Source organism: Salvelinus fontinalis, chromosome 15 (assembly GCF_029448725.1).
Source record: "Salvelinus fontinalis isolate EN_2023a chromosome 15, ASM2944872v1, whole genome shotgun sequence".
NCBI lineage: Eukaryota > Metazoa > Chordata > Actinopteri > Salmoniformes > Salmonidae > Salvelinus > Salvelinus fontinalis.
In genome coordinates, this window is record NC_074679.1 from 20,566,968 (window position 1) to 20,594,203 (window position 27,236).

General features: G+C 44.5%; 1 protein-coding gene across 3 annotated transcripts in view; it reads left to right on the plus strand.

Moving 5' to 3' along the window:
- The window catches only part of LOC129811521 (rho guanine nucleotide exchange factor 10-like), a 78,589-nt gene that overhangs the window by 20,799 nt on the left and 30,554 nt on the right, over positions 1–27,236 (plus strand). Inside the window, exons 3-19 of one of the 3 annotated variants that reach the window (XM_055862896.1) lie at positions 1,318–1,770; positions 3,437–3,781; positions 4,709–4,745; positions 4,904–4,983; positions 5,365–5,421; positions 5,809–5,993; positions 7,423–7,539; positions 8,271–8,376; positions 8,567–8,757; positions 8,861–9,040; positions 10,079–10,195; positions 10,419–10,511; positions 10,984–11,154; positions 12,157–12,302; positions 15,151–15,335; positions 25,766–25,881; positions 26,876–27,003. In XM_055862896.1, coding sequence (XP_055718871.1) covers positions 1,318–1,770; positions 3,437–3,781; positions 4,709–4,745; positions 4,904–4,983; positions 5,365–5,421; positions 5,809–5,993; positions 7,423–7,539; positions 8,271–8,376; positions 8,567–8,757; positions 8,861–9,040; positions 10,079–10,195; positions 10,419–10,511; positions 10,984–11,154; positions 12,157–12,302; positions 15,151–15,335; positions 25,766–25,881; positions 26,876–27,003 — 2,707 coding nt within the window. The remainder of the gene's footprint in view (positions 1–1,317; positions 1,771–3,436; positions 3,782–4,708; positions 4,746–4,903; positions 4,984–5,364; positions 5,422–5,808; positions 5,994–7,422; positions 7,540–8,270; positions 8,377–8,566; positions 8,758–8,860; positions 9,041–10,078; positions 10,196–10,418; positions 10,512–10,983; positions 11,155–12,156; positions 12,303–15,150; positions 15,336–25,765; positions 25,882–26,875; positions 27,004–27,236) is intronic. The other 2 variants (XM_055862898.1, XM_055862897.1) reach the window with 2 other exon arrangements.

Consider the following 27,236-nt stretch of genomic DNA (forward strand, 5'->3'; position numbering starts at 1 on the left):
TGAATCTCCGTTTGGGTATTGGTTAGACTACAATTATACATTCAGGGTGTAGAAATGTTATGCTCTTAGTCTAATCTTTATTTAACTAGGCAAGTCAGTTAAGAACAAATTCTTATTTAAATTTTTTACCAAGAGAGACTGGCATGCATAGTATTTAGTTTAGCCCTCTGATTACAATGAAGAGCAATATGTGCAGCTCTGTTCTGGACCAGCTGCAGCTTAACTAGGTCTTTCTTTGCAGCACAACTATATGACTGGACAATAATCAAGACAAGATAAAACTAGAGCCTGCAGGACTTGCTTTGTGGAGTCAAAAAAGCAGAGCATTTCTTTATTACAGCCAGACCTCTCCCTCTCTGTATAACCACTGAATGTATATGTTTTGACCCTGACAGTTTACATACTAAGGTAAAACCAAGTAATTTAGACTCCTCAACTTGTGTATCAGCCACACCATTCATTACCAGATTAATTTGAGGTCTAGAACTTAGGGAATGATTTATACCAAATACAATGCTCTTAGTTTTAGAGATGTTCAGGACCAGTTTATTACTGGCCACCCATTCCAAACAGACTGCAACTCTTTGCTAAGGATTTCAGTGACTTCTTTAGCTGTGGTTGCTGATGCGTATATGGTTGATGCCAGTGGCAGGTCATTGGTAATAATAGAAAAGAGTAGAGGGCCTAGAGAGCTGCCCTGTGGTACACCACACTTTACATGTTTGACATTAGAGGAGATTCCATTAACGAAAACCCTCTGAGTTCTATTAGATAGATAGCTCTGGATCCATGATATGTCAAAGGTTGAAAAGCCATAACACATACGTTTTCTCAACAATAGGTGATGGTCAATAATATCAAAGGCTGCAATGAAATCTAACAGAACAGCTCCCACAATCTTCTTATTATCAATTTCTTTCAACCAATGTCTATTCATAACCCCACAGTGGGTGATGGGTCAAGTTGGGACCCTCTACCAAGTTAAATATGAATGCAGACCCACCCTTTTGCTAATTACAAACCTGTGTTCATATTTAACTTGGTAGAGGGTCCCAACTTGACCCACCACCCACTGTGTGGCAATGAATAGACATTGGTGGGGTCAGGTGTTGGTAACCTCACATTTTTGGAGTGAAGGGAAAAGGCACTACCGTGTGAAGAACTACATTTGAGCTTTTGCTGATCTTTGAGCATAATGATTAAACTTAAATTATTCTACTTGCATATGTCTCATGTTCTCTCGCTCTATCTAAAGCCATACATAGGTAAGCTGTATGTATCTGACTCCAACTCTCTCTCTCTCCTCTCTGTGATTAGTGTTGGCGGACGAGGTGCCCTATGCCGATGAAGAAGAGGGGGAGCAGTTTGAGTTCGACGACAGTGGGGATGAGTTCCCTGAGGCAGACCGGTCACCCCATGCCCCTCCAGCCCCAGACTACGGGGGCAAGGCACAGATCAATGGTGTGGCCCCTCACCCACAGCAGGAAGGACCAGACCCCCGGCCCTCCAACACGGAGCCCACAGCAGCAGCAGCGGACACAGACACAGTGGCAGCTGAACCACCAGTTCCAGTAGCCATGGCTACAACAGACACAGTGATATCAGCACCGGAAGCTCCGGTAGCCAATGCTACAACAGAAACAACAGCTCCAGTGGCAGCAGCAGAAGGGGACAAGACTTCATCTGTCCCAGCTGATGCAGACAGTGACTTACCCCCTCCTCCACCTCCAGAGGACTCCACTCCTGTAGGAACAGACTCCGTTAACACAAGTTAGTGAAAACAACTGTTCAGTTTTCCTCTTTAGCACCTGGATGTCTGAGAATAGATCCTCTGTCTCGCTGTAGCCTAAACATACACAAATAATATACCACCACAACCATATCATTGTTCCACACTGATTGGGCGCTGTACAGTAGTTGGTGTCATGCAGTCCATTCTTAGTGCATGTTTTGTGCCTACACATGTTGTATTACCTCATTCTGACCCATGCTCCATGTCAAGCTGGATAATACATTAGTGTAGTCCAGCCTGGTATCACTGGCTGCCTGGTTCAGGGTGGCTGTTGGCATTCATCACACACAGCTTGACACCACCAGGACACTACCACTTTCTCTCTCTCTATCAGCCTCTCAGTCAGAGGAGAGAGGCCAATCGCCCCAGTTAGACTCACCCCGCATTTCTACTAGAGACCAACAACCTCTTGCTAACACATACATTCCATGCTCTTCCCTCTCTCTAGCACTCACCTCCCAAGTTCCTATGTCTCTCCCCCTCTGACAATTACATCCCAGTCCAATTGAGAGTCCAGGCCCCTCTCCTCTCCAATGGCTGACCAGTAGTGTTTTCTCCGCAGCATATGTGTCTGTTGTGTGTTCTAGTGGGTGTATTATGATTTATCTCTTCTGACCACAGGGCCGAGACGAGGCCTCTCTCTCTCTCTCTCTGTGTGTGTGTGTGTGTGTGTGTGTGTGTGTGTGTGTGTGTGTGTGTGTGTGTGTGTGTGTGTGTGTGTGTGTGTGTGTGTGTGTGTGTGTGTGTGTGTGTGTGTGTGTGTGTGTGTGTGTGTGTGTGTGTGTGTTGTAAAAACACTGCTGTCTGATTGAAGGCTTAAGAGAGGGAAGGCCCACAGGCTGAGATTTGAAGTAGTGGAAGTTAAATGTTTAAGTCACAGTTTTCTTCTTCAGTGTTTTGCAATGATCGCAAGTTGGAGTGCTTAGTCACCTAATACACATCATGATACCACATCATGATAGACATGATGTGGTATCATCGAATTGCTCTCATGGAAATTTATGGCAGTACTTTTTAGTATTTTGCAATTGTGCAAAGTAATCTGATAACAAATTAGTTCCAGCAAATTTGGAGCAGTGTGTAACTGTAGCTGTGTTGTGTTGATGGGGATCATTTAGAGCAGTGTGTAACTGTAGCTGTGTTGTGTTGATGGGGATCATTTAGAGCAGTGTGTAACTGTAGCTGTGTTGTGTTGATGGGGATTATTTAGAGCAGTGTGTAACTAGCTGTGTTGTGTTGATGGGGATCATTTGGAGCAGTGTGTAACTAGCTGTGTTGTGTTGATGGGGATCATTTGGAGCAGTGTGTAACTGTAGCTGTGTTGTGTTGATGGGGATCATTTGGAGCAGTGTGTAACTGTAGCTGTGTTGTGTTGATGGGGATCATTTAGAGCAGTGTGTAACTGTAGCTGTGTTGTGTTGATGGGGATCATTTGGAGCAGTGTGTAACTAGTTGTGTTGTGTTGATGGGGATCATTTGGAGCAGTGTGTAACTGTAGCTGTGTTGTGTTGATGGGGATCATTTGGAGCAGTGTGTAACTAGCTGTGTTGTGTTGATGGGGATCATTTGGAGCAGTGTGTAACTGTAGCTGTGTTGTGTTGATGGGGATCATTTAGAGCTAACTGTGTTACATTTCCATTGCAGATAAGGAAGTGTCCAGTGATGACCCTCCCCTGGCCGTCCCCAGGACCACCTCCCAGAAGAAAGTCAACCCCTACTCTGTGATTGAAATCACCCCCCTCCAACTACAGCAGCTGGAGCAGCAGCATGGGCCCGTCCCTACCTCTTCCTCACCGGGTGAGAGGGTGGGAGGAGAGGGGGAGAGGGAGGGGAAGGGCCAGGATGTTCCCCCCGCCAGCCCTCTCTTAGTCCCATCAGGCTACTCTGTGCCCGTGCCCTGTGGGTACGCCACCCCCTCTGGTGTGCCCCTCATTACGCCAGCCTACACCACGCCCGTCATCATCCGACACTTCTCCGTGGAGGAGGACGGTAAAGGAAGAACACATCCATGGTGGAAACATGTAGAATTAGAAGGATTTGAACAGCCATTCCTACTATTCCTTCTCCTCTGTTCCGCATTCATATTGAAAACCTCAGACTATTATAATGTAATGCGTTTGATATAGTGTTCCTACAATGAACAGAGCACTGAAAAGTAGGAACAGAGCACTGAAAAGTAGGAACAGAGCACTGAAAAGTAGGAACAGAGCACTGAAGAAATGTGGTGGGAACTGTTCAAACTTCTTCTCATTCAATCTCCTTAGTGGAATTCCCCCATCTTCTCCCCCTTCTTCACCACTGACTTTGGGATGAGAGGCCATGACACATGCATGCTCTGTACTCCCAGCAAATATTTCCTCTCCTTTCTTCTTCACATTTATTTTTCCTAAAACCTTGCCTGAAGGAAGTGGGGGCTAAATTTAGCCGCTCGCTAAACTCTGTGTTGGCTGTTAGGATTTTGCTGTTTTCTCTTTAATGTTACAGTAGTAGTTAAATGTGTGCCTTGGCCAGTCAGAGGGGAAATTGCAGTGTAATTAAGCTACCCAACACGTCACAGAAGGTTACTCTTTTTTAAAAAGTATTTTAAAAGGTTTATTCTGCAGTTGAAATCTTAACACATTGACTGATTGTTCCAATATACTGTTGGAAATGTTATGTGGCATGTAAGCCTATCATTGCAGATAATATGTTGAGAATGTGTTAGTTATCAGATTATCATTGCCGTTTTTTGAATGAGCAATCTAATCTGAGGTCCTTATCAATCAATTTCAGGTCTTATTTTTATCTCTTTGATGCAAGTTTAGTTTCAGTGATGGCTGCCCCCTGGTGGCAGTACGTAAGGTTTAGCGCAAACTGCATGCAACGTTAGGGAAGGAGTTATCGATGTTGGTTGTTGTTCTCTCTCTCTCCCTCCAGATACTGTGGTGGGGACAGGCAACATTTCTGTTGACATGTGAGTGACTCGCCTGCCAGGCTCTTTCTTCACTGATCTGTTTTATTTCATCTAGACTGGAGTTGATCTGCCAGAATTTGTGATGATGTTGATACTTATTTATTTTTGTTGGAATAGCAGATGGTTATTATTTCTCTATTTTATTCAAATGTCTGCAGTGAAGAGTATCCTGCCATCAGAGAGGAGGATGCTTTGTCTAAATGGGTGTCGGACCCTGCAAACACAGCCTGGATGGAAAGTAAGTACTCCTCTTTTCATTTCCCAATGAGAAATATGTAATTTTCCACAGTTTTCTGTTTATTTAACTCTTCTATTTCCATTTGTATATACCAAGTTTATACTTTTTGGTTTGCTTGGAACACAACAGGACAGGGATTGTAAAGTTCTGAGTCCAGCCTGAATCTGTCCCGTGCACAATGCATGACTACGCTTTGGTGTTTTCTTTGGGAATTCATTAAGATTCAAAATAGACACTTCCTTCCTCTAGGTCCTTTTGAGGAACCAGGCTCTTGTGGGGTCTCTCCTCTTGCCTTCCCTGAGATTGTATCCTGTCCGTTGTGTGAAGCTTCATTTCACATTGAGACCTTGTTAATTCAAACATTGTTGCTTTGTCATTTAGATCCAGATGAAGTCATTTATGATGACGTGCCCAGAGAGAACTCTGACTCCACTACAGGTCAGTGGTGTATTCCTCCTTTTTCTCTTTCTATTCTGTCGGTCTTTCTTTCAGTTTTCATTGTACTGTCTTTCCTCTTTTCCACAGCGTCTTGGTACTTTTGCATATTAATGTCTTTACCTCTTTTGCATTTCTAAAACATAATGTGCTGGAATTATTCAGCAGAAACATTTGTTGTGGCCTTAAGCAAACTGTGTTAGGCTGTACAATGTTCAGTTGATGCACTAGAACTGACAAATAGAATTCATGCCAAGGAATCTGATTTGAATATGGTCAGGCTAACTTACTGTACATGAATACAAATTGCCCCATTGCAGTTGAAAAGGTATTTCACCCTGATTGTAATGCTGTTCCCCTTGATTTTAACCCTTTCCCCTCATCCCTCAGAGCCAGACGAGATGATCTATGATGATGTGGAGTTTGGGGAGGAGGGCTGTGGCAGCTCCCTGGACAACGGCTGGAGCTCCAGCGAGTTTGAGAGCTATGATGAGCAGAGTGACGGGGAGGGCCGCGGGGAGAACGGCCTGCCTGACGCCTTCATGAGAGGGAAGCCCCCACAAAGGAAGACCCATGTGTGTAAACTTAACACCTTACCCTCTCTGTATACAGACCTGTCCCTCTGGGGAGGGAGAGAGGTAGGGAGAAGAAGGGTGAAGAGATTGGGGACAAGAGATTGAGGAGAAGAGGGGGAATTTACTTTGCTAGAGGAAGGGGATTATATATACTATGGGGAGTAGAAGTTTGAGAGAGGATATGAAGGATATCTCATCTGGATTCACCAGGAGATGCACAAAGCTGCAGTTGGACGCCACAGATCAACAGACGATGAAGGATGCACTCTTAGAACAACAACAAAAAAGGTTATATCTAGAACAGTGGAGGCTGGTGGGAGGAGCTATAGGAGGATGGGCTCATTGTAATGGCTGGAATGGAATAAATTGAACGATATCAAACAGATTAAGGATATGGAAACCACATGTTTGGCTCCGTTCCATTTATTCCATTCCAGCCATTACAATGAGCCTGTCCTCCCATAGCTCCTCCCACCAGTAACCACTGATCTAGAACCTAAAGTGGTTCTTCGGCTGTCCCCATAGGAGAACCCTTTGAAGAACCCTTTTGATTCCAGGTAGAACCCTTTTGGGTTTCATGAAGAACCCTTTCCACAGAGGGTTCTACCTGAAACCAAAAAGGTTTCTACCTTGAACCAAAAAGGGTTCTCCTACGGGGACAGCCGGAGAACCCCTTTGGAACACTTTTTTCGAAGAGTGTCATTTATATCAGCATCTTGAACATATTAGGAAGCAGAAGCAGTGGCACACAGTGAATGTCTAATAAAATGCAATATCCAGTTAAACTGAAGATTCATAAATATTTGCCATCCTCATATTTAAAATGAAAAATCATTCAGCAAATATTAGCACACATTTTTATACACTAGGCTTATTCTTGTCTTCCGGCTGCACATGTTATTACTATGCTCTCGATAATATACAGTTCATTTGTATATTTGGTTTTGAATTGAATGGCCTGCTTGTTCATTCAGCCCAGAGGTCTTGCCAGCGAGGTCTCAGTGTCACAAAGTGACTGCTTGGCTTTTGTAGCAGAGATTGGCCCAGTTAAAGGTAAACTCAGCGAAATGACGTTTCCGCGAGCAGCACGGCAGATATTGCGATGAGCGAGATGCAAGACTTTCTCAGAGTCACGCACAGTATCTACACATGTGAACGGGTTCGCTTCACGCTGTTAGAGCGTAGTAGGTACAGGACCAAAACACTGGAGAAGTTTAGCCCTTAGTTGTTTGCTGAAATTGACCCACTAAGCTTTGCACATCTACATCATATCACTGAGTCTACCTTTAAGATTTCTATGTGGGTCGGGAGACAAAATATGGGTGAGGAGGCAAGGCCTTAGCTGTGGTGAGGGTGGGTGGATTGGGGTGAGGGGCTGACCACCTGAGGATCCGTCTGGTAACGCTTCAAATGCTCTGCTTTTGTTTAGCTTTCTCAAGATCTGACACGCTTGAAAGAACACTATGAGAAAAAGATGAAAGATCTTATGGCAAATACAGTGGGAACGGTAGAGCTGCAGCAGATTAAACAGAAACACGAGCAGAAGGTAAATGTCATCATCATGGTCGGTGTGTGTCGTCACCCTCCGCTAGACAAAGTAGATCCTCCTTAACCCCGACCTCCCTCACGGTGTCTCTCACCGACTGACTCAGACCTAGTCCCTTCATCCTGCTCTTATGTCTGGTGGTGAGTTTGTCTCTACTGCATTGACCTGTGCCACTAACTGTATGGGTGTTGAGGCAACTGCATCTCCTAAGTGACATGCCTTTAGGTCTACGGCGTACTGAGACACCAGAGCAGCTGAGTTGTGTGTAGGCCTAGACAGGAGGTCCGTACAGGATCATCTCAGTCCACTCCTACAGAACATTTTCAAACAAATCTATAAAAAAAGATAGTTATGAAGCTACTTTTCAGCAGAGGGTTGTAGCAGTTTAGGTAAATCTTCTGAGACTCTACCCTGGCTAATGAAAGAGCCTCTAAACAACTGACATTCCCTATTTACAGGTCTCACATAGAGAGATTCAAGTTAAGTAAACATCACTTCAAGCCCTTATGCATCTGTGAGAATCTTTTAGTTTAGATTGACTCAGTTCAGCTGCTGTCACAGTTGCTGTCTTCCACCCTGCTCTCCCTGAGGTCCTGCTCCTGTATTTACATGATCTGCCATCTTCCCTTCTCTTCTAACACAGTTCCTATCTCCTCCCTAAGAGCTTCAGAAGCATGCTGTTCTCTGTGTCTGCTCTGAGTGCTATTTACTGTTGTTGATGTTACATGAAGATGCAAAAGCTGGTAAAGGCAGCGAGAGACGGGACCAAAGACGGCCTGGAGAAGACCAAAGCAGCAGTGAGAAGGGGACGGTCGTATATCAAGACCCACTGTCACGGTAAGAGTAAGAACAGAACATGGACTATGGTCCTTAGTTCACACTAGTCAGTTAATTACACTGATGTATCTGGGATAAAATGCAAGCACTTTACATTGTAACAGGGGAATTATCCACTAACAATGTGTATTAACCTCCTGGGTGATGCTCATCTGATTTAAGCTGACCTCGTCTCTCCTGTTTATCTCAGAGAGGAAGTCAACCTGTTTTGAGGATGAGGAGTCGGAGCTATTCATCGAAGTGGAATGCTTCAACATGGAGCCAGTGCTCAGTCCCGTCCCTGAGGGGCTCTCACAACAACAGGTGGTGAGGAGGTGTATACTGGGCTCCATATTAGAGAGTGAGAAGAACTATCTTGATGCACTGAAGCGGATTTTAGAGGTATGATATTTTACAGTTTATACATTTCATATAACATTTCTCTAATTTCCTCAAGGAAAAGATTTCCTACCACATCCTTATCCTCTTTATCCTCTCTTATCAGCAATATGAAAAGCCACTTTTGGAGATTGAGCCCAGGTTGCTAAGCGATAGGAAGCTGAAGGTGACATTCTATCGTATCCGGGAGATTCTCCAGTGCCACGCCCTGTTCCAGATCGCCCTGGCGTGCCGCGTGGCCGAGTGGGACAGTCTGGAGATGATCGGGGACGTCTTTGTAGCCTCGGTGGGTTGGTGGACAAGTGTAGGAAGGATTCAGTGCTGGGGAACCCACTGTAGGAAGGATTCAGTGCTGGGGAACCCACTGTAGGAAGGATTCAGTGCTGGGGAACCCACTGTAGGAAGGATTCAGTGCTGGGGAACCCACTGTAGGAAGGATTCAGTGCTGGGGAACACACTGTAGGAAGGATTCCGTGCTGGGGAACCCACTGTAGGAAGGATTCAGTGCTGGGGAACCCACTGTAGGAAGGATTCCGTGCTGGGGAACCCACTGTAGGAAGGATTCAGTGCTGGGGAACCCACTGTAGGAAGAATTCAGTGCTGGGGAACCCACTGTAGGAAGGATTCAGTGCTAGGGAACCCACTGTAGGAAGGATTCAGTTCCACTTTTAAGATGGCTGGAAGAGTAAACCATTTGACAGTGGTCATGTGGTCAAAACTAGTGAACAGAAACATTCCTTTACTCGCACCATGTCCTGTACTGTACTTCACCATTGAACACAACACTGACTGAAGCGATAGTGCAAGTTTACCATGACTCCTTCTATAGGAATTAGTCCCATGATTACACACACACACACACACACACACACACACACACACACACACACACACACACAGCTGCACTGGGTTCTTGGAGGAAGTGCTCCACCCTGGTGTCTCCGCTGCCTAGCAACCCGGTCAGGGGTCTTTAAACAAAGTCTCACCCAGTAACCCCAGTTCTCCCTCTTCCTGAGGTTTGTTACTGTTTGAAGCATGACCCCTAACCCCTGGCACCACAACACAGGAGCAGGACACAGCATCTGTGACCCATGTGCTGTGTGCCTTCTTCCTTACTGTCCTCTCTCTCTTATCCCTGGCCAGAAACAACCATCATAATACACTGTCCAACTAACAGCTTATTTTGGCCCTAGGAAGCCCCATTCCTTTTTCTGGTACCAGGTTAATTCCATTCCTGACTGTAATTGTATCGGACTCGTATGGGGTGTTGATGACTTGCTCTCTCCCCTTTCTGTCTCTCCCTCTCTCTATATCTGGGTCCCAGTTCTCCAAGTCCATGGTGCTGGATGCCTACTGTGAGTATGTGAACAACTTCAGCACGGCCATGGCGGTGGTCAGGAAGACGTGTGCCTCCAAACCCAGCTTCCTGGACTTCCTCAAGGTCAGTCAGAGCACCACTGTAAATATATTTTTAAGTATGCTCCTGTGAAAATACAGAGATACAGCTATGCAGAATATACATCTCTGGCTCTATCCTAAACCTAACTCCGCATAGGGACCTGGGGTTGATTTCAGACTGAACAAAAACACTTTGTGGTTCTGTATTGGATTGCCCTGCACTGCATCAATCAGTAATCATTGATTGTCCTCTTCTCTCTCCACAGCAACGTCAGGACACCAGCAGTGACCGGGTCACTCTCTATGGACTCATGATGAAGCCCATCCAGAGATTCCCTCAGTTCATTCTGCTGCTGCAGGTATCTATTTCACTGTCACGTCCACACTTAGCGCCTAGAGTACATTTTACACATCTACCAGCAGAGAGCGCCACATAGTCACTACCAAAGAGCTCTGTTGTTAAGAATGCACTATGCAGAGAGAGTGTTGTGTAGTGTGCATACTCTTGGGAAATAATTTCTGCTTCAGGTGCTTCAAATTTGATCCTCACTCATAATTATTATGACTGAGGATAACATTTTAGACTGCCCATTGGCCTTCTGAAAGAATCTAAATAGTTATAAACTGATGTAATGCCAGTGTAGAGATGCTCTGGATGTGATCGGTGCTCTGTAATATTCTGAATGTGTTATCTCTCCATGCTGTATGGCAGGACATGTTGAAGAACACCCCAGTAGGCCACAGTGACAGGCTGCCCCTACAGATGTTATGTCATGTTACAGTATGTTATGCTATTCTGTTGTGTTCTGACTGTGATATAATGTGATACAGGACATGTTGAAGAACACACCAGCAGGCCACAGTGACAGACTGCCCCTACAGATGGCCCTGACAGAACTGGAGACCCTGGCTGAAAAGCTCAATGAGAAGAAGAGGGAGGCTGACCAGCGCTGTGAGATCAGACACATAGCCAAGGCCATGAACGAACGCTACCTCAACAAGGTATTGCTCGAACACACACACACACACACACACACGCACACGCGCACACGCACACGCACACGCACACGCACACGCACACACACACAGTCTTGTATAACTAACCTTGTGGGGGGACACAATTCAGTCCCATTATAAAATAAATCCTATACCCTAACCTTAACCCTAAACCTAACCCTAGCTCCCAACACTAAAACTAACTGTAGCTCCTAACCCTAACCCTAAACTTAATTCTAACCCTAACACTAATTCTAACCTTAACCCTAAACCCCCTAGAAATAGCATTTGACCTTGTGGGGATTCACAAAATGTCCGCAGTTGGTCAAATGTTTGTTTGTTTACTATTCTTGTTGGGACTTCTGGTCTCAATAAGTATAGTTTAACATGTCCACACACACCATTGCTCTTCTTCAGACCATAGGGCTCAGTGTTTGTCCTCTATAACGAGATGATATTTGAATGTTTAAACAGATTGTTTCTTCCATTGTGTGGGCGTTGAGGCCTTGACTGTAGATGTTTCACATTCTTCACTGAGAATCCATCTATCAACAAATCTGGCAATATACAGGAGATGGCTCTGAGCCTGATACGGAGGCATCAATATTCCCTACTGTCTAATTATTTGTCTGTTTGTCTGCCCACAAGAGCAAACAGCCGCCCCATGGCATCTACGGTATATTTTATGGATGTGTGCATGCTGCAAAGTGCATTAACTGTAACTAAAAACACACTGATCTGTAAACTGCATGTGCTTATACTAGTATGTGTATATTCTGCACTAACTAAATGGTATCTTCATATTTATTTCACCCTTGACACGGACCAGACTAAAAAGCTACAGTAAGATCGGACAAACTGCTTCCCTGCAATATCTACAGAATGTATTTATATATTTTGGGGAGTACCTTAAATGTACATTGACATAAATCATAATTTAACCTTGGGGAAAACCATCGAGACCATATATTGTTTCTGACCTCTTAGTCTCTCTCCCTCACCCATCAGCTCCTGAGTAACGGCAGCCGCTACCTGATTCGCTCTGACGACATAGTGGAGACGGTCTACAACGACCACGGAGAGGTCATCAAGACCAAGGAGCGACGCCTTTTCCTGCTCAACGACGTGCTCATGTGTGCCACGCCCAACGTCCGGTAAGACCCAAAGCACCAGCACCAGACACAGTACTCACCCTGGCCAGGGTTTCTACCCACAGATGGAGCATCCTCTCTGGGTATGATTCTGATCAGCTCCCAGTGGAGGAGCCTGTGTCCTGTAATTATACTGTGCCTCACCACACTAGGTACTGGCCACTGGCTCTGACATGAGGATCTATACACTTTATAAAGTAGTAGTAGTAGTTTATTACATTTTTACAAGTAGGCTGTACTTGGAAGCTAAAAGCTGATTTGCAGTACACAGCACATACAGGTAAACAAATCTCAAGGTGCTTAAAAAGAAAAACAACATCAATAAAAACTATGAATAACATGAGCAACAAATGGAGCGACAGACAATAAATAGCTTGAGCAGAGGGAGGTGCAGGTACAGGTGGTGAACAGGGGGAGCTGAGCAACCAGATCAAGACATCCGGGGGCAGGAATCTACCTCAAGGTGTTTCGCAGCCAGCGTCTTCTCTGTGCGGTAGGACACTTGTGGAACGAGAATGATGCAGTTTGTTTTTTATCTCCCAGTGCATTCACTCAGCATAAAGAACACTCATAACTTTGGAGGAATGCTCTGGAGCAATGAATTCCTCACTGCCAACCCCCCCCCGTTGGATCAAGGAGGTTGTAGAAACATCCCAATATAGGCCGACGTAGTCAAATTAAAACAGCTAGCATTGTTAGCTAGCCATCTTTAAACACTGATTTGCCATTCATTCTTAGGCATCAAACAAAATGTAATCCAGAGTAAATCTATACTTGTTTGGCTATTCAAAAACAAAAAGTGAAATGATTCATACAAAAAACATAATGATTAAATATTTACAAAATTTACAGGAGCTCTCTGCCCAGGCTGTCAAGTGCCCATAGGGCGACATGATAACTGTAGAACTAGTCATGCATGAAGTACAGTATAAGTCTTACATTACAGTCATGACATTTTCAAATGAATTTGCCCCGCTTTGATGTGGCTTATACTAGAGGTCGACCTATTATGATTTTTCAATGCCGATACCGATTATTGGAGGACAAAAAAAGCCGATACCGATTAATCGGCCGATTTACATAAATAAATAACAATGTTTTTAAATATATATATATACGTATATATCATACACACACACACACACACACATTTTTGTAATATTGACAATTGCAACAATGCTGAATGAACAATGAACACTTTTATTTTAACTTAATATAATACATAAATACACACACACAGTTCTGAAGTAACAATGATACTGAAGTCTGCTTAGGAGACAAATACTCTCAACTGTTTGAATAAAAATAGAGTTTAAGTTACCTGTGATGAATGTTGAAAACAAAAACTTTAATTTCTATATGCAGGAAATCCTATTTTAATAATGGGCATGATAAGAATTGACAACCAAAGTGCGAGTCATAATTCCCATGACACCTAGCAAAATCTGAAAAGCGGTTCCTTCATTTATTCCATAGGATATTTTTAGATTCACTTAAAATAAGGTCTGTGTTTCGTGTAGGCTTACATCACGTGCCAATTTTATAACTGTGTAGATATCCATAGGACAAGCTAACTCTGATCAATATTGGCAAAATATAAGCGAAGATTAAAAAAAATTCGTGTGGATTTATGAAAATATGTTGACAAACGTTACCTTATCCTAGTGAGATTTACACGGGTATCAAAACGTCGAGGCGGTTTAAGCCTGCACGAAACACAGACCTTATTTGAAGTAAATCAAGACATTCTCGATGGAAGACATGAACGGTAAAATAACAAAGGAACCACTTTCAAATTCAGCCGCAAGTTATTACAGGAATTATAACGCGTCGACTATTTCTCTCTAAACCTTATACCTTTGACTAATCCATAAACTATCACCTCGAAAACAAAACGTTTATTCCGTTCCGTATTTTATCTAACGGGTGGCATCCATGAGTCTAAATATTCCTGTTACATTGCACAACCTTCAATGTTGTCGTAATTACGTAAAATTCTGGAAAATTAGTTCGCAAAGAGCCAGGCGGCCCAAACTGTTGCATATACCCTGACTCTGCGTGCAATGAACACAAGAGAAATGACACAATTTCACCTGGTTAATATTGCCTGCTAACCTGGATTTCTTTTAGCTAAATATGCAGGTTTAAAAATATATACTTGTGTATTGATTTTAAGAAAAGCATTGATGTTTATGGTTAAGTACACATTGGAGTTGTGATTGATTGATTGATTGTTTGATTGATTGATTGATTGTTTTTTATAAGATAAGTTTAATGCTAGCTAGCAACTTACCTTAGCTTACTGCATTCGCTAACAGGCAGGCTCCTCATGGAGTGCAATGTAATCAGGTGTTAGAGCATTGGACTAGTTAACTGTAAGGTTGCAAGATTGGATCCCCCGAGCTGACAAGGTTAAAAATCTGTCGTTCTGCCCCTGAACGAGGCAGAACATTCCCAGGCCATCATTGAAAATAAGAATGTGTTCTTAACTGACTTGCCTAGTTAAATAAAGATTAAATAAAGGTATATAAAAAAAAATAATAATAATCGGCAAATCGGCGCCCAAAAATACAGATTTTCCGATTGTTATGAAAACTTGAAATCGGCCGTAATTAATCGGCCATTCAGATTAATCGGTCGACCTCTAGCATATACAGCACATACCATACCGCATACCTTATGATGGTAAATCATTTAACTTTCTGAACTTTTGTTTACCCTGATTTTGTTTACAATCCCTTCTGTATCAGTGAGGAATACACTCGATAAATGTAATATTGGTTGAAGAAACCTTTTATTGTTCCCTGTGAGGAAATTCATTCGTCCTCTGCCTGTCCTCCTCTGTATCCAGGTGCAGTGTTGATGGCAGTGGTAGTGGCAACGCCGCCCTGGTTCAGAAGTTCCTGCTGAAGTGGAGTGTCCCTCTGAGCTTTGTGGATGTAGTAGAGTTTGGCTCCAGTGAAGACATGGGCGACAACAGCCGCTTCACCAACCAACCCCACTCTGGAGAGAAGGTGATCATCAATGCCAAACCAAGTACGTCCCAATGATTCGCAACCACAGAGATCTGTCACAGAGGTCTGCCTGTAACCTGCTTAGTATTGGAAAAAGAGTAAGATGTGGATAAGATGTAGTTTAGAGCCCTCCCAAAGGCCCAAACCCATCATCGTTTCTTTATGACCTCACAATTAATCATAAAGAGAGGAATGTGAGGTCTGATTTTAGGGCTCCCAAGTGGTGCAGTGGTCTAAGGCACTGCATCTCAGTGCTAGAGGTGTCACTACAGACCCTGATTCGATTCCAGGCTGTATCACAACCGGCCGTGATTGGGAGTCCCATTGGCCGGCGCACAATTGGCCCAGCGTTGTCCGGTTAGAGTTTGGCCGTGGTAGGCCGTCATTGTAAATAAGAATTTGTTCTTAACTGACTTGCCTAGTTAAATAAAGGTTAAATAAAAAAAGAACGTAAACAAAGTAATAATGCAGGTGAAGCCGATACGAAGACAAGGGCCTGCAAACCGTGCCAATATATCCTCCAAACACCAGCTTCGAGGCATTATCCCTTTTATTCCATGGGTTATCAACATATTCAAATAATGATTGACATATTTTCATTAAAAATGTTATTTTGATGAATTTATTCATGTATTTCATCATTCCACAAGATATAGTCCCGACACAATTCTAGGGTTGCTACCCAAGCTGGATGGTTCGTTCTATCAGTTCGGTTGCTAGAGACGCAACCCTGTCATTCAGTCTTTTTGTTCTGGATCTATGAACGCGACCCAGTCGTTCTTTCTAAATGTTCCATTGCCATACTGGCTGGCAACCTTCTTATCCCTTGCTTGCCAGCTAGCTAACTACGGCTAACTTACAGTCACATCAAAAAGTGCAGCCAGAATAACAACATTAGCTGCATTTGCATTTGTTTAAGCTGTTTTCTAGAGACATTTATTTGGATACATCCATAACAATGAGCTAACGAGGCGCGATTTCACCTGGCATAGAACATTTGCTTACTCGTCAGGACACTGTTGTTCAGAGAAGCTAACCAACAACACAGCAACACAATCACTTCAAACTGAACTGGAAAGACTGCAAACTAGCTACACTTCGTTTTGTTTGACCTTTTTTCATTTGAAATGTCTTTGTGTATATCCATAAAAAGGATGACAGCTGATTCATGATTTCCACTGGTTGAAAAATGCTGCCTGCCTGTCTGTCTTGTCCCGACTCTCGACACGTTCATTACTATGGGACAGCTGGAGATCGAATATGAATATTGAAACAATGTTGCAAATGTTGGAGAGACAGACAACAAGGTTTATACAAATATCCGCAGTTGAAAACTAAATGTTAGTCTGAAAGAAATAAGAGATAATGTCTAGATGCTTTTTATAGTGGAGATCAAGTTTATAAAGTGCTTGGCTGGGCTGATGAGACAGTGGATTGCGCGGTCAGATGGAACAGAGTAAATAGGCATTTTAACGCCATAGATTGGTGGTAAATTGTGGAATAGACATTGGCTGGAATACGGTTTTAACCAATCAACATTCAGGATTAGATCCACCCGTTGTATAAATTGAAATAATATGCATTACTCTGCACAGTGGCTGTACAATGCAGATACAGTACAGTACAAGCAGCAATACCTTGTTTTCTGCTGTGTGTAAAATCAATACAATTTCCTCTTAGTGCTGATTACGCTTCAACACCCCCCTCCCTGAAATATTGATGAGTTCTAGATGATTACTGTAATTCTTTACCAGACTGCCTGGCCAGTTCTCAGTGGGCTCAGATCAACACTACAGTACAAGCATTACACGACTCACTGATGTTACTGTTGGATGAAACATGGGGGGCTCTCCTTCTCAGATTATAGTTGCAGGACTACACTCAATAACAAGGAGCAAAAGTTGCTTATTAGTTAATTTGACAAACCAACAACAAATGTTTAGCCATCATTTTCTGTGTGCCAGGCTTTCCATCTCGAACCACTGAGAGACGTTGTAAAATAGTTCCACAGAGACTGTGGTGAGTCTTTAAGCAGCCAGCTCCACTCTCTGCTGCAGGGTCACTGACTTCACTCTTTCCCCTGGCCTGCTCTGGCAGCTGCTCGGCTCGGCCGCTCCTTTAAACTCCTCATTAGAAACCATGCTACCATCATAACCAGACTGTATGGTTTGTGATCATAACCAGGCAGTTGCTTTTTTAGTAAAGAACATTCACCCTGACTACAAACCAGGCGTGGCTAATGGGGAATGCAATGGTACATTATTGTGCTTTTCATTTAGCTGGTGTTCAGGTGGTGACAGCAGTACACCCACTGGGGAAGGCAAGGTGGATGCTGTAATAGCTATGGAGTAACTATGTTATTGTATGCTAGAGGTTATGAACAGAGGTGACAGTCGTTTCCTGTGCGTGGCAAGTTTTTCCCTCACACCAAGCCCTCTGATGCAGGCTTCTGTTTGTCAGTCCCATCTGTGGTGCTAGTGTGATCTACTCCAGTCGTGTGTGTGTGTATAAAGCCAGAGAAACTCATTCCATATATATATACACACTACCGTTCAAATGTTTGGGGTCACTTAGACATTTCCTTGTTTTTGAAAGAAAAGCAAAACAAATGTGTCCATTAAAATAACATCAAATTGATCAGAAACACAGTGTAGACATTGTTAATGTTGTAAATGACTATTGTAGATGGAAATGGCAGATCTTTTTAATGGAATATCTACATAGGCGTACAGAGACCAATTATCATCAACCATCACACCTGTGTTCCAGTGGCACGTTGTGTTAGTGTGTGTGTGTGTGTATATATGTATGTGTATATATATATGTGTATATATGTATGTGTATAGTTGTATTACCGAGGGTATGGCCTACTGTACAGAGACGTTGAGCCTCTGATTACAAATGGCTTTATAGTGTAATAGCCATGCCTATTGACCCACATGCTGACAAGAGGATGAACGTCTAGCCTGTAAATGGATGTCGTTGTGCGTAAGCCTGTGTTATTTAAGAGTCCATTAGTGTTCTACTGTACTGTACTACTCTCCATCCATACTGTTAAAGCATAGGACCCTGAGTGAAGTTGACCATATGGGCCATTTCTTGTTTTCCTCTCGTCCTCTTACTCATTGAAATGCCAGGGGATAAGCAACCTTTCCTCTCTTCTCTCTCCTCCACTGCCCAACTGCCACCCCCGTCCCCTCTCCTCCCCAAAGCCTCTTACCCACTCACCCACCCGTCACCTCTCCATCTGCCCTCTATTCACACCCACAGACGGCCTGATGGGGGCTAAAGACAGTAGACTAAAGAATCTGGACCCTGGGCTGACAGACAGGCAGGCATATTCCGAGCCAGCTGTCTAGTCCTGAGCTAGGTTAGACCCCTATATATACATCCAATAACCTATTCCCCTTAGGAGATCCATATGGACTGGACAGCAGTCTGGTTCAGCTCAGTAATGTTAGCTAATTAAATTGGACATGGAGCTAGAATGGAAAACATTACAGTAGGGTATGGTCATTTTTACTCCCCCATATTTTGTCTATGACCCATATCATTTCTTCAATACTGATGAAATTTTCCTCCTAGTCAGTCCTCTCTGTGTGTCTGTTTTGGCCAGGCATTTTAAGTGGGAAAAACCCTCACTCTCAGCTTCTCTCCCTCCCTCCATAGTCCAGTATGTTCTGTCAAAGGAACTGGTGACCTGTCTACTAGAGGCAATGAAAAGACGGTCCAGCGTATGATGTCACAGTTTCCTGTGCTCTGCTCTGGATGTCTGTTTGCTTGCCTCATGTCTGTTGTACTTATCTTAGCTAATTGGGACCACCAGAAGAGATGGGTCAGTTACATTGGCAAAGACTTTAAAACAATAAACCGCAACCCTTTCTTCTAGCTGACGTGACACTAGTCTAGGTCAGAGCCATCGATGAATGACTGCTCTACAGGTCAGGTTCAGCTTGTCCATGGCACTCAGTCTCATTGTGGACTATTGTCATTGTTTGTCAGAACATATAATAATAATAATATATCGTTCCAAGATGGCTTAGCAGTTCAGACGTCATTTTTGTCCTCGTACTGTCTTGTCCTGTATATATATATTTACATATATATTTACACCTTCTTCGCATATCTTTTATATTTTTTATTATCCAAGAACTCAACTACAAAAGCTTTCCTGCAACCCGCCTCACCAATTACAACAAAAAAAAGTATTATTTACCTCAAATCTGAAAATCCACAGTGGAAGCTAACCAGGGGCTAATCAGAAGTTAGCCAGAAAGCTAACCAGAAGCTAGCCGAAAGCTAATCTGAAGCTGCCCAGAAGTTAGCCGGTTTGCTGGCTAGCGTTGGTGTTTCAGCTGCCCACGTTTTGTGGTCATCAGCTATTCCTTTAGCTCGATAATCTACCGGCACTTTTGTGCAACGCGACTCGGACCGGAGCATACCGGGCCTTTTTTCTCTCTCAGTTTCCCCGGATTTCAGCCGCAGGCTCTGGACATTTGCACCTTGATTTCGCAGCTAGTTAGCTGCAAACCGTGTGACTATTGGCTTACGTCGATCCCGGAGCAAACTTAAATTATTCCGGAGCTAGCCAGCTGAGGAGTTCCATCAGCCCTTCCTGGGCTACAGTCACCTATCCGGACCCGTTTTTTTTTTTTTTGCTGCAGATACGGAGCCCCACCGGGCCTTCACGATTGACTGCCGACGTTATCTGCCCGAGGGAGTTATCCAACTGGCACCTCCGTCGCGACGTTACCTGAACGCTCATCTGGGGCCCGCTAATCGTTAGCTGTCTTATCGGCTGCTATCTGAATAAGTATATCGGACAATTTTTTTTTCTTGAGTCACTATATCTATTTTGCCAATTGGATTGATCCCCTCTACAAGACATGGAACCCCACTAATCTACCGACGGAAACGCACGAGGTGTCTAAAAATAGACCTCCATCCTATGCTATCTTGCTACCGATAGCCATCTACCCGGCCAGCTGTCTGGATCGCCGTGACCCCAACCAACCTCTACTCACTGGACCCTTATTGATCACTCGATTAAGCATGCCTCTCCTTAATGTAAATATGCCTTGTCCATTGCTGTTCTGGTTAGTGTTTATTGGCTTATTTCACTGTAGGGCCTCTAGCCCTGCTCACTATACCATATCCAACCTTTCAGTTCCACCACCCACATATTCGATGACATCACCTGGTTTCAATGATGTTTCTAGAGACAATATCTCTCTCATCATCACTCAATACCTAGGTTTACCTCCACTGTATTCACATCCTACCATACCTTTGTCTGTACATTATTCCTTGAAGCTATTTTATCGCCCCCAGAAACGTCCATTTACTCTCTGTTCTAGACGTTCTAGACGACCAATTCTCATAGCTTTTAGCCGTACCCTTATCCTACTCCTCCTCTGTTCCTCTGGTGATGTAGAGGTGAATCCAGGCCCTGCAGTACCTAGCTCCACTCCTATTCCCCAGGCGCTCTCTTTTGATGACTTCTGTAACCGTAATAGCCTTGGTTTCATGCATGTTAAAATTAGAAGCCTCCTCCCTAAGTTTGTTTTGTTCACTGCTTTAGCACACTCTGCCAACCCGGATGTTTTAGCCGTGTCTGAATCCTGGCTTAGAAAGACCACCAAAAATTCTGACATTTTCATCCCCAACTACAAGATTTTCAGACAAGATAGAACGGCCAAAGGGGGCGGTGTTGCAATCTACTGCAAAGATTGCCTGCAGAGTTCTGTTTTACTATCCAGGTCTGTTCCCAAACAATTTGAACTTCTACTTTTAAAAATCCACCTCTCTAAAAACAAGTCTCTCACCGTTGCCGCCTGCTATAGACCACCCTCTGCCCCCAGCTGTGCTCTGGACACCATATGTGAACTGATTGCCCCCCATCTATCTTCAGAGCTCGTACTGCTAGGCGACCTAAATTGGAACATGCTTAACACCCCAGCCATCCTACAATCTAAGCTTGATGCCCTCAATCTCACACAAATTATCAATGAACCTACCAGGTACCACCCCAATTCCGTAAACACGGGTACCCTCATAGATATCATCCTAACCAACTTGCCCTCCAAATACACCTCTGCTGTTTTCAACCAAGATCTCAGCGATCACTGCCTCATTGCCTGCATCCGTAATGGGTCAGCGGTCAAACGACCTCCACTCATCACTGTCAAACGCTCCCTGAAACACTTCAGCGAGCAGGCCTTTCTGATCGACCTGGCCGAGGTATCCTGGAAGGATATTGATCTCATCCCGTCAGTAGAGGATGCCTGGATATTTTTTTAAAATGCCTTCCTCACCATCTTGAATAAGCATGCCCCATTCAAGAAATTTAGAACCAGGAACAGATATAGCCCTTGGTTCTCTCCTGACCTGACTGCCCTTAACCAACAGAAAAACATCCTATGGCGTTCTGCATTAGCATCGAACAGCCCCCGTGATATGCAACTTTTCAGGGAAGCTAGAAACCAATATACACAGGCAGTTAGAAAAGCCAAGGCTAGCTTTTTCAAGCAGAAATTTGCTTCCTGCAACACAAATTCAAAAAAGTTCTGGGACACTGTAAAGTCCATGGAGAATAAGAACACCTCCTCCCAGCTTCCAACTGCACTGAAGATAGGAAACACTGTCACCACCGACAAATCCACTATAATTGAGAATTTCAATAAGCATTTTTCTACGGCTGGCCATGCTTTCCACCTGGCTACCCCTACCCCGGTCAACAGCACTGCCCTCCCCTCTGCTACTCGCCCAAGCCTTCCCCATTTCTCTTTCTCCCAAATACAGTCAGCTGATGTTCTGAAAGAGCTGCAAAATCTGGACCCTTACAAATCAGCCGGGCTAGATAATCTGGACCCTTTCTTTGTAAAACTATCTGCTGAAATTGTTGCCACCCCTATTACTAGCCTTTTCAACCTCTCTTTCGTGTCGTCTGAGATTCCCCAAGATTGGAAAGCAGCTATGGTTATCCCCCTCTTCAAAGGAGGGGACACTCTTGACCCTAACAGCTACAGACCTATATCTATCCTACCCTGCCTTTCTAAGGTCTTCGAAAGCCAAGTCAACAAACAGATTACCAACCATTTCGAATCCCACCATACCTTCTCCGCTATGCAATCTGGTTTCAGAGCTGGTCATGGGTGCACCTCAGCCACGCTTAAGATCATAAACGATATCTTAACCGCCATCGATAGGAAACAATACTGTGCAGCCGTATTCATTGACCTGGCCAAGGCTTTTGACTCTGTCAATCACCACATCCTCATCGGCAGACTCGACAGCCTTGGTTTCTCTAATGATTGCCTCGCCTGGTTCACCAACTACTTCTCTGATTCAGTGTGTCAAATCGGAGGGTCTGTTGTCCGGGCCTCTGGCAGTCTCTATGGGGGTGCCACAGGGTTCAATTCTTGGACCGACTCTCTTCTCTGTATACATCAATGATGTCGCTCTTGCTGCTGGTGATTCTCTGATCCATCTCTACGCAGACGACTCTATTCTGTATACTTCTGGCCCTTCTTTTGACACTGTGTTAACAACCCTCCAGGCGAGCTTCAATGCCATACAACTCACCTTCCGTGGCCTCCATTTGCTCTTAAATACAAGTAAAACTAAATGCATGCTCTTCAACCGATCGCTGCCTGCACCTGCCCGCCTGTCCAACATCACTACTCTGGACGGCTCTGACTTAGAATATGTGGACAACTACAAATACCTAGGTGTCTGGTTAGACTGTAAACTCTCCTTCCAGACTCACATCAAACATCTCCAATCCAAAGTTAAATCTAGAATTGGCTTCCTATTCCGCAACAAAGCATCCTTCACTCATGCTGCCAAACATACCCTTGTAAAACTGACCATCCTACCAATCCTCGACTTCGGTGATGTCATTTACAAAATAGCCTCCAAAACCCTACTCAATAAATTGGATGCAGTCTATCACAGTGTCATCCGTTTTGTCACCAAAGCCCCATATACTACCCACCACTGCGACCTGTACACTCTCGTTGGCTGGCCCTCGCTTCATACTCGTCGCCAAACCCACTGGCTCCAGGTCATCTACAAGACCCTGCTAGGTAAAGTCCCCCCTTATCTCAGCTCGCTGGTCACCATAGCAGCACCTACCTGTAGCATGCGCTCCAGCAGGTATATCTCTCTGGTCACCCCCAAAACCAATTCTTCCTTTGGCCGCCTCTCCTTCCAGTTCTCTGCTGCCAATGACTGGAACGAACTACAAAATCTCTGAAACTGGAAACACTTATCTCCCTCACTAACTTTAAGCACCAGCTGTCAGAGCAGCTCATAGATTACTGCACCTGTACATAGCCCATCTATAATTTAGCCCAAACAACTACCTCTTTACCTACTGTATTTATTTATTTATTTTGCTCCTTTGCACCCCATTATTTCTATCTCTACTTTTTTCTATCTCTACTATCTCTACTTTTTTTCTTTTTTTGTACTTGCTATATTGTATTTACTTCGCCACCATGGCCTTTTTATATTTTTATTTATTTATATATATTTTTTGTTTGCCTTCACCTCCCTTATCTCACCTCACTTGCTCATATTGCATATAGACTTATTTTTCACTGTATTATTGACTGTATGTTTGTTTTACTCCATGTGTAACTATGTGTTGTTGTATGTGTCGAACTGCTTTGCTTTATCTTGGCCAGGTCGCAATTGTAAATGAGAACGTGTTCTCAATTTGCCTACCTGGTTAAATAAAGGTGAAAAAATAAATAAAATAAATAATAATATTATCTATAGTCATAGAGATGAATCATGGCCTGTAGAATTACCATGGATGACAAGCCAATGAGCATGACTGAAGCTTATTCAGTGATTCTGCCCTGACCGGGTTCCAACCACACAAAGACATCATAGGGCTCCTGAGTGGCACAGGGGTCTAAGGCACTGCATCTCAGTGCCAGAGGCATCACTACATACCCTGATTCGATCCTGGGCTGTATTACAACCAGTCGTGATCGGGAATCCCATAGTGCGGCGTACATTTGGCCCAGCGTCGTCCGGGTTAGGGAAGGGTTTGGCCGGGGTAGGCCGTTATTGTAAAATAAGAATTTTTTCTTAACTGATTTGCCTAGTTAAATAAAACATAAAATTAAGACCAATGAGGCGGGAATATTTTAACTTCATTAGACAAGACAATTAGCTCAATAGAACAGAAATGACATTTTAACATGCTTCTGAAGCTAGGACAAATTGTTATTGTCAACCATACACTTTTCAAATTGCTTTCAACCCAACACACTGTCTGTAACAGTAAAACTGTTCAATGATACTCCGTGACCTGGACATATTCAGAATGGAATGATATCTTGGTACATGATGAAGAGAACGTCTCTGAATTAGCTTCTGCATGTAAACTTACAATCTGAAGTATCCTTTTCTGAATGACTCTTTCTGTCTCCAGTGTGACCACCACCTACGTGAAGTACTTAGTGCAGGTCAAACGGGGTGGAAGTTTCTCTGAGTGTCCTCTCTTGGCAGCCCTGGGGAAGAATGGAGCGGTTGCCATGGAGCTGGAACACTACGGCAGTGTGAAGGGCCATTATAGACCCCACAGAAAGTAGACTGGCAAAACCAGAGGGAGCTCCAGGAATCCTTAACCCCCTCCCAGTTCCAATGTGCTGCCTTATGAGAGTGGTAGACCACGTTTAAGTTGAAAAGTCATATGGTGAAATCATCTTTAAGAGCTTGCCTTACTTGTTAGCTGACAGTACCATATGCTGCAAATCCTACCGTACGATGACTTGTTGGCAGGCATGTCTGAAAGATGAGGAGGGTCCTCTCTGTGCTGCAGGTTTAATTTGAGTTACAGCCTTGAGAGAAGGCTATGTGCTGGCAGAACCTACAGGGGGCCTCTCCTCTTTCTCTCCCTTTCTCTCTCTGAGGAGTCTGGCTCTCTGTCTGTGTCTCTTCCTGATATACAGGCTGAGCGCTGACAAACAAAGCAGCCCATTGTCCCGAGCTGGACGCACAGAAACACAATAATACCTTACTTCACTGGCCTGTTGGTTCGGTTAGGCAGGGCACATCTACAAAGAAACACACACACGCTAGCGCAATAGAGGGAAATTTAACGCCAGGAAACTGCCGTTAGGTAACGGTACTCATTTCCAACGCACACTCTCTCGCACGCACACACACACACGGTTCAGAGCCATGCCAAGTTGGGAAACAGACTGACTTTGTCTGGCAGTGTGTCTTATTTTACCTCCTGCTTTCAAGGGACAATAATTGCCTTTGAGATTTGTCTGGCTCATATTGTTGGGTCAGTGGGTTCAGATGGGATATGGGCTCAGCTTTGTGAATCAGAACTTACTACTACTACCAACTTTATTTGGTAATAACCCAGTTCTCTGTTGACAATGACATGATAGTTTATTGACTTGTTGTCATTGTCTCTCCTCTCAGATAAGCTGTACATGGGTCCAGGCCAGCTGTACCAGGACCTGCAGAACCTCATCCACGACCTCAGCCTGGTCAACCAGATCTCCAGCATGATCGGAAGCCTCAAGGGAAACTACCAGGTGAGCCACATAGATAAAGAGAGACGTGTTTCTGTCTGAGAGTGGTGGGGGAGCAGGGAACAGGCCAGAGGCACACAGAGAGACGTGTTTCTGTCTGAGAGTGGTGGGGGAGCAGGGAACAGGCCAGAGGTACACAGAGAGACATGTTTCTGTCTGAGAGTGGTGGGGGAGCAGAGAACAGGCCAGAGTCACACAGAGAGACGTGTTTCTGTCTGAGAGTGGTGGGGGAGCAGGGAACAGGCCAGAGGCACACAGAGAGACGTGTTTCTGTCTGAGACTGGTGGGGGAGCAGGGAACAGGCCAGAGTCACACAGAGAGACGTGTTTCTGTCTGAGAGTGGTGGGGGAGCAGGGAACAGGCCAGAGGTACACAGAGAGACATGTTTCTGTCTGAGAGTGGTGGGGGAGCAGAGAACAGGCCAGAGTCACACAGAGAAACGTGTTTCTGTCTGAGAGTGGTGGGGGAGCAGGGAACAGGCCAGAGGTACACAGAGAGACGTGTTTCTGTCTGAGAGTGGTGGGGGAGCAGAGAACAGGCCAGAGTCACACAGAGAGACGTGTTTCTGTCTGAGAGTGGTGGGGGAGCAGGGAACAGGCCAGAGGTACACAGAGAGACGTGTTTCTGTCTAAGAGTGGTGGGGGAGCAGAGAACAGGCCAGAGTCACACAGAGAGACGTGTTTCTGTCTGAGAGTGGTGGGGGAGCAGAGAACAGGCCAGAGTCACACAGAGAGACGTGTTTCTGTCTGAGAGTGGTGGGGGAGCAGAGAACAGGCCAGAGGCACACAGAGAGACATGTGTGTCTCATACACACACAAGACAGAGGGGGGCTTTTGTGGTCAATTTGGAAGAGCTGGTGTGTGGAGTCAATCTCTGCTCGCCCAATGGCATGATTGAAGGCTGTTATAGATCTAGCTTGACATTGGGCTATGGTTTAAGGGCTATGGTGTTAATACTTTATCTGTCTCTCGCTGTCTCTTTTCCATCCCTCCTCTAGAACGTTAACCCTACGGTGGCCCATGACTGGGTGTCAGGTCTGCAGCGTCTCATCCTGAAGAAGGAGGAAGAGATCCGGGCTGCAGACCGCTGTAGGATCCAGCTGCAGCTGCCTGGCAAACCGGACAAGTCAGTGTCTTACACACACCACTGCTGTCTCTCCCACACATAGACCTCACTCCCACCACACTGCTGTCTCTCTCTCACACATAGACCTCACTCCCACCAAACTGCTGTCTCTCTCTCACACATAGACCTCACTCCCACCACACTGCTGTCTCTCTCACACACATAGACCTCACTCTCACCACACTGCTGTCTCTCTCTCACACATAGACCTCACTCCCACCACACTGCTGTCT